Genomic DNA, 8,079 nt, shown 5'->3' on the forward strand with positions numbered 1-8,079 from the left:
ATAATCCTTTCTATTATAGGCACAAGGCCTGAAATTTATGGGGAGGGGACTAGTTGATTACATCAACCCCAGTGTTTCACTGGTTCTTAATTTATTAACCCCCAAAAGATAAAAGGCAAAGACCTTGGCGGAATTTGAACTCAGAATGTGAATGCAGTTCTATATTTAAGAGATGAGGAAGTATGTACATTATTTAAAGTTGATGAATATTTGTCCTCCTCTTGTTTGTTGTTAACACAACGTTTCGGCTGATATACCCTCCAGCCTTCATCAGGTGTCTTGGGGAAACTTCGAACCTGGGTTCTCATTCCTAAGGTATTTTTCGATGTTATTATTATTATTCAGGTCACTCTCTGGAATCGAACTTGGAATCTTGGGGTTAGTAGCCTGCACTCTTAACCACTACACCATATGCCCACGGGTATATGGCGTAGACCTGAATAATGATGATAATAATAATAATATTGAAAAATACCTTAGGAATGAGAACCCAGGTTCAAAATTTCCCCAAGACACCTGATGAAGGCTGGAGGGTATATCAGCTGAAACGTTGTGTTAACAACAAACAAGATGAGGACAAATATCTGTCAAATGTAAATAATGTGAAGATGGATGAAATACCACTAAGCATTTTGTCTGGTGTGCTAATGATTAGGCTAGCTCACCACCTTAATAATAAAAATAATCTTTTCTACTATATGCACAAGGCCTGAAATTTGGAGGGAGGGGGCTAGTCAATTAGATCAACCCCAGTATGCAACTGGTACTTAATTCATCGACCCTGAAAGGATGAAAGGCAAAGTCGACCTTGGCGGAATTGGAACTCAGATCGTAGCAGCAGATGAAATACTGCAAAGCATTTCGCCCAGCGAGCTAACGATTCTGCCAGCTCGCCATAGTAATAATAATAACAATAATAATGATAATAATAACATTTCTTTTTATTTTGTCACAAGGCTAACAATTTTGAAGGGCAAAGAAGTCAATTACATTACCTCCTGGTACTCAATTATTTCATTGACCCCGAAAGGACGACAGGCAAATTTGACCTTGGCAGAAATTGAACTCAGAATGCAAAGATGGATGAAATGCCATTAAGCATTTTATCCAGTGTACTAACATATTTGCAAGCATGCCGTGTAGTTGTGAAGTTCACTTTACAGCTATAAGTGGTTTTGGATTTGATTTCCACTTTGCAACACTGTGGTTAAATGCCTTCCAATGTAGCCTCAGGTCAAGCAATACTTTGTGAGAAAAATTTGAAAGATAGAAAATGTCCTGAAGCCTCTATGTACGTGTATTGTTAAGAAGCTGACTTCCCAACCATTTGGCTTTGGGACCAACCCTACTACATAACACCCAGTAAAAGTTGCTGTTCAACTATAGTTGAACGACAGGGTCGAGCAATGCCTTGTGAGTGAATCTGGTAGACAACAACCATGATAACTGGTTTGGAAATAAATATTGATTAAGAAAATCATCTATTAAACATTTATTTTAAAATATCAGAATAAAAAATACAACTCTGAGTGTGTGTATCTGTGTGTGTAGAGAGAGAGAGAGAGAGAGAGAGAGAGAGAGAGAGTTGTGCATGTTTGTACTGACCCTTTTTCACTTTTTTCTGCAACCGTATTGTATCTGCTGCACACTTTTTAATTTCTTGACTAGCTTTTTTGTATTCTGGAAATAGAAACAAAGAGTGTTAGAACCATATTGTTTGAAAGTAAGACACATTACAAGAGAGCTGATATAGATATTATGAGAATGATTTAGGTATCAACAGCAGATGCTTAGAGAAATGGTCAGATTTATTTTCAGGATCCGTAAACTGCCAAGCCTAAAAAACAAAAAATGTAATCGACTCCACAGTTGGAGAGAAAATAGTAGAGCATTAGCGTATTGTAAAACTGAAGAATCCACTTCTTTCTTAATAAAAATTCCATTAACAGTAAATTTTATATGCATAGGCATAGCTGTACTGACCATGTAGTTTGAGGTTCAATCCAACTGTGTGACACCTTGGACAAGTATCTTTTACTATAGCTCCAGGCCAACCAAAGCTATATGAGCTAATTTGGTGGACAGAAATATAAAGAAACCTGCATGAATGTATGCATATGTGTGTGTGTGTGTGTGTGTGTGTGTGTGTGTGTGTTATTGTCTTTTTGTCTTGATAGTGTGTGGTAGTTGTAAATGAGTATCACTGTCATGTAAGTAGTGTCCTTCATTTCCAGGCTTCTGGGCATAAAGAAATATTACCTTACATGCAAACAGGTGAGGGTTGACTATAACAAGGACACCTGGCCATAGAAAATCTACCTCAACAAATTCCATACAAGCATAGTACAAACATCCAGTCAACATCATAGTGTTTAGAGTGATCACTAGTGATGGCGACATTATGCCTCCATTCATCTTTCCACATGGCCTCAGACTCAACATGGAGGCCTACATCAAGTGCCTGGAGGAGGTAGTGCTGCCCTGGGTCAAGAGAGTGGCTGCTGGAAGACCCTATGTCTGGCAACAAGACTCTGCACCATGCCTCACAAGCAGAAGAACCCAGTCATGGCTGTCAGACAATTCTGCGACCACATCACCCCTAACATCTAGCCACCTAACTCCCCAGACTGCAACCCCCTTGATTATTATGTATGTGGCACAGTTGAGCGAGCGACCAACAAAACTCCTTATAACACCAAAGATGAATTGAAGGCAAGGATTATGGCAGCATTCACCAATTTAAACAAGGAGATTGTCCAGAAGAGTTGTAGGAGATTCCGAAGTCATCTGGAGGCTGTGGTTGAAGCCAATGGCGATTTTATTGAATAAATTTACTCTTTTGTATTTCAAGATATTTTTATGCAATTTTGGTAAATATATCTGTTACAATGAGATGTCAGTGTTATTTTCATTTTTGCATAATTTAGATAACAATTTATTCACCACACCCTGTATGTGTGTGTGTGTGTGTGTGTGTGTGTGTGTGTACACACACACATATATACACATAAAATCTACTTTTTACAATCTATTTGTCACATAATTTATTTTTATCTATGTTGATTGAGATAGTTAAGTAGAGTACAATTGTGTGACTTAATTAAGAGCGGAATATAATACCAAATGTAGGGTTTGAAATCATGACTTTTGAATCACTATCCCAAGGCAGTGAGCAATCAATCAATCAATCAATCAACCATTCAATTAATCAATATGTGAAAATAAATATACCTTTTGCATGTTCTTTGTCCAAATGTGCCACATTACGTTTCCACTCTTCCATCTTCTCTTGTAAAGGTGCAACAAGATTTTCAGTTATAGTACTGTAAAAAAGATGAAGTTTAAACATTAGAGACACATGTATTCACAGAAAAACTGAACTTTAAGCATAGCAAGATGTAATGAGACAAAAAAATGGTAATACACAGTTTTGGTATCAGAACCAGTTCATGAAAGCACTGAATATTATCTTTGAGTTGATTCAGTCATTAGAGTGCAGCCATGCAAGGGCACTGCCGTGAAGGATTTTTTCAGTTGAATGAATTGACCCCATTACTTATTTTCTAAGCCTGGTACTTATACTATTGGTCTCTTTTGCCAAACTGCTAAGTCACAGGGACATAAACACACCAACACTGGCTGTCATGCAATGATGGGGGACAAAGAAACACAGAGACACAGTTTCAGTGTCTGTCTACCAAATGCTACTGAGTCATCTTCATGAGCTACCCTGAAAGTGCTGGGAGTAAGGACCAGTTCTTAAGGTACAGTGAGATGTAAACATGACACTGTACATGAAAAAGAGGGACCACAACAACTGTAACACTTACAGAAGCATCTCCCTGCTCAATATCATGTGCAAGGTTTTTCTTTGCTGAAGTAGTTCTAAAGAGGCTACAAGCACTTGTAGAGTGTATCTACCATGAGCCCCAGGGTAAAGAAAGACTTGGGAGTTCAATTTTCCAGTGCTATATTCAAAGCATAACTGTGCCAAGGTGAGAAGTGTGATGGCCTGTTTGATTGCACGGGGGGAGGTCAGTGTCACAGTCTATTGTGGTACACCTTGAGCCCTTCTTTCAGTGAATGTGTAAATGGTGATATAGCTAGTAGAGGGAACCATGAGGTAGAATGTCAACTCAGAACAGGAAGAACTGAAACAAATACCAAAAATTGTATTTTGTCCGACATTCTAAGAATTCTGCCAATCTGTTACATTATTTATCGACTCTGAAACAACAAAAGGTAAAGTTGACATTAGTGGGATTTGAACTCAGAGAGCAAAGAGCCACAACAAACATTACAAACTGTTCTATTCAATAATCTAATGACTGCAAATTCACCACTTTTCCATTATTTGCATCATTAACATTGATCTCTGATTTAGGCAGAAGGGCCAGAAATTTTTAAGGAAGTGGGTTAATCAATACCATCAAACCCATTTACTTAAAAATGGTCCTTTGTTTCGCTGACCCCTGAAAGAACAAAGGGTAAAGTTGACCTCAACGGGATTTGAAATCAGAATGTAAAGAGTTGGAAGAAACACTGTAAAGTTTTTCTTTTCTAATTCTCAAACAATTCTGCCAACTTGTTGGTCTAATATGTCAGAATAATTAATATAGGTTTCAAATTTTGGTACAAGGCCAGCAATTTCAGGGGAGGGGTAAGTTGATTACATCAACCCCAGTGGTTAACTGATATCTATTTAATCAACCCTGAAAGAATGAAATGCAAAGTCAACCCCAGTAGAATTTGAACTTAGAATGTAAAGACAGACAAAATGCTGCTAAGCATTTTGCCTGGCATGCTTATGATTCTGCCAGCTCGCTGCCTTAATCTGTGTAATTGATATTAAAGTAGAATATATACCAATAAGAAATGATCTGATAATCTTTTTTCGAATTAATTAGCAAAACATAAATAAATGAGTAATAATTAAATGAAAACCAACAACACAGACATCAAATAAATAAATAAAAGATAAAGTTTAATGATGACTGAATGATAAAGATGTTCATACTAATGATGTTTGTGATAAAATTAGAAGAAGAAAAAAACAAACTAACCAAAAATATATAGAAAAATTCTAAAGAAAACCGAACAACAGCCATCATTAAGTTATGTAATAAATGTTACTTATATGATAAATATAATGTGTGTGTGAGAGATAGAGAGAGAGAGTGTGTGTGTTGTGCGTGTGAGAAACAAATGTTAATTGCTGATGAAAAATATTGAAGTAATTTTGCCAAAGAATTCTTTAAAAAAATCTTATAGATAAATAAAATAACATTTAGCAGTCTCCATGAGATGTTGAAACTGCTAAGAGCAACGACCAAACCATCCTCAGATCAAATGCTAGCATTTAAATAGTGAAAAAAAAAAAAAAAAAAAAAAAAAAAAAAAAGTTGGCTACCATGACTGGAGGTGCTGTCGATCAAACTTGCTTGATCAGGGCTAACCCGGGGTTAAACAACAACTGCAGTAACAGCCACAGAAACACAGACACTAAGAGCTTGTTCTTTTACTAGTTTCAGTCATTGGATAGCAGCCATGCTGGAACACTGCATTTTATGATTTTAATCAATTACATTGACCTCATTATTCTATTGGACCCCTACCAGAAGAATGAGAAGCAAAGTATACCTCAGCTGGATTTGAACTATGAACATAAAAAGATATAACCAGTTACAAAATGTTTTGTTTGGTGTTCTACCAATTCTAACATCTACCTGTGATGCCAAAGTATAATTTAAAAATAAAACAAAAGAAGCACAGGTAGGAGAAAAGTGCACCTGGTTACAAGTAGGCTGTGATTAGAGTAATAACATATCTATTCATTCTTTATACATTCTGGTAGATTTTCAACATGAATGATAGGCTGATCACTGATGTCATTTGTCATTGAAGAATGTCTCCTATGTTTAGACAATGTGTCTCCACAACATGCAATTCATGGATGTAAGGGGGCTTTAAATCACTGCAGTGTTTTGACCTTGTTGTTTGTCACTTCAGTCAAAGCTAACTCCATATTAATAGGCCTAAGAAGATTATTGGCTCTTGTTTATAGAAATCAGCAAATTGTTTGCTGTCTGCCAAACTGATATTAATTCATGAAGCATATTGAAGAATGGTAAGAATCTAAGCATTAATGAATGGCACTCCACTGATTACGATGACGAGGGTCCCAGTTGATCCAGCCAATGGAACAGTCTGCTCATGAAATCAACGTGCAAGTTGCTGAGCACTCCACAGACGTGTACCCTTAATGTAGTTCTCAGGGAGATCCAGCGTGACACAGGATGTGACAAGGCTGGTCCTTTGAAATACAGGCATTATTCATTTTTGCCAGCTGAGTGGATTGGAGCAACATGAAATAAAGTGTCTTGCTCAAGAACACAACGTGCTGCCAGGAATTGAACTCACGACCTTACAATCATTAACCAAATACCGCTCACTCCTAAGCCATGCACCTTCACAATAATGTATCTATTTATTATCAATATATTCTGGCAGATTTGAGCACTCCACAGACATGTGTACCCATAACATAGTTCTCAGGGAGATTCAGTGTGACAAGGCTATATATACATTATGTTCAATAATATATCTGTTCATTATCAATATATTCCGGCAGATTCTAACACAAATATGCTGATTGCCATTGTTTGTCATCATTGGAAAACATTTTTTCCCCTTTGGATCAGTGGTTCTCAACCATTTTTTGTCTATGGAACCCTTTGATTCCTATTTTACTCTACCGGACCTCCATAGCCATTTGATTTGTATAAAAGAACTCCAACTGTATTTTTATAATTAAATATTATCAGGAATTATATCAAAAAATTAAAATATTTTGTGTATTGTATAAGCAATTTATGGCACATACATTTTAACAACAAAACCTTATATGAATCCACAAGGGCCATATAAGAACCCAGCTGAGAACCACAGTTTTAGATGAGGTGTGTTTATAACATACATAATTCACTGATGTTAGAGGACTTTGACACCCAAGTGTTTCAACCTTATTGTGTGCTTCCTTAGTTAAAGCTACTTCCCAGATCACTTAATTAAAAAAGAGTAATGGTTTGTGTTTATAGAAATCAGCAAACAAACTATTTGTTGATGTATGTTGACATCTGGTAAACTGATAATCATTCATGAGGTTTCTACCTGTTCTGTGTGCATTTCATGAATTACTATAATCAGAGGTAAAAACAAAAACAGCTGCTGTATTAGAAAGAAAACCTTCCAAACACACAGCCATGCCTACATCTTAAGAAAAACACACACACAAAAAAAAAGGGAATCCTACAGTTTTGGTGACAATTGTTTTACAACTAACGTGATGTGAGACAAAGAGAGACAAACCTGCCTGCACTCACACATACATACGTACGTATATATATATATACATACATATATAAAAGACCCCCTTCGGTCATGAATGACCATGAGATTGTACCTAGAAAGTTCCCCTTTGAGGCACAAGTCTGAGCAAAGTTGTTTATGGAAGACCAGCAGTCATCCATGCATACCAGACTCCCCTATCCATGCCACTGATGTTATTCAAGGGAAAGGCAAAGACCAATACAGCTTGGCACCAGTGACATCGCAACTCATTTCTACAGCTGAGTGAACTGGAGTAACATGAAAATAAAGTGTCTTGCTCAAGAACGCAACACACAGCCCAGTCCAGGAAACGAACCTCATGATTGTGAGCCCAACTCTCTAAGCACTGAGTGATGCACTTTCACACACACACACATATACAATGGGCCTCTTTCAGTTTCCATTTAACAAATTCAGTCATAAGGGTTTGGTCAGTCCTGTGCTATAGTGGAAGGCACTTGCCCAAGGTTCTACACAGTGGGATTTGAACCATGTGGTTGGGAAGCAAACTTCTTACCACACAGCCATGCCTGCACCTCTCTCTCCCTATATATATATATATATATATATATATATATGGAAGACCATATATATATGAGTGGTTGGCGTTAGGAAGGGCATCCAGCTGTAGAAACTCTGCCAAATCAGACTGGAGCCTGGTGTTGCCATCCGGTTTCACCAGTCCTCAGT

At 37.2% G+C, this 8,079-nt stretch overlaps 1 protein-coding gene across 1 annotated transcript in view; it reads right to left on the reverse strand.

Annotated features, from left to right (window-relative positions):
* The window catches only part of LOC106883643 (protein MTSS 1), a gene marked incomplete at its 3' end in the record, with an annotated part of 307,187 nt that overhangs the window by 104,064 nt on the left and 195,044 nt on the right, over positions 1-8,079 (reverse strand). Inside the window, exons 5-6 of the mRNA XM_052970923.1 lie at positions 3,232-3,323; positions 1,606-1,680 (exon numbers count right to left, since the gene is read on the reverse strand). Coding sequence (XP_052826883.1) covers positions 1,606-1,680; positions 3,232-3,323 — 167 coding nt within the window. The remainder of the gene's footprint in view (positions 1-1,605; positions 1,681-3,231; positions 3,324-8,079) is intronic.

Source organism: Octopus bimaculoides, chromosome 9, assembly GCF_001194135.2.
Source record: "Octopus bimaculoides isolate UCB-OBI-ISO-001 chromosome 9, ASM119413v2, whole genome shotgun sequence".
Taxonomy (NCBI): Eukaryota; Metazoa; Mollusca; class Cephalopoda; order Octopoda; family Octopodidae; genus Octopus; species Octopus bimaculoides.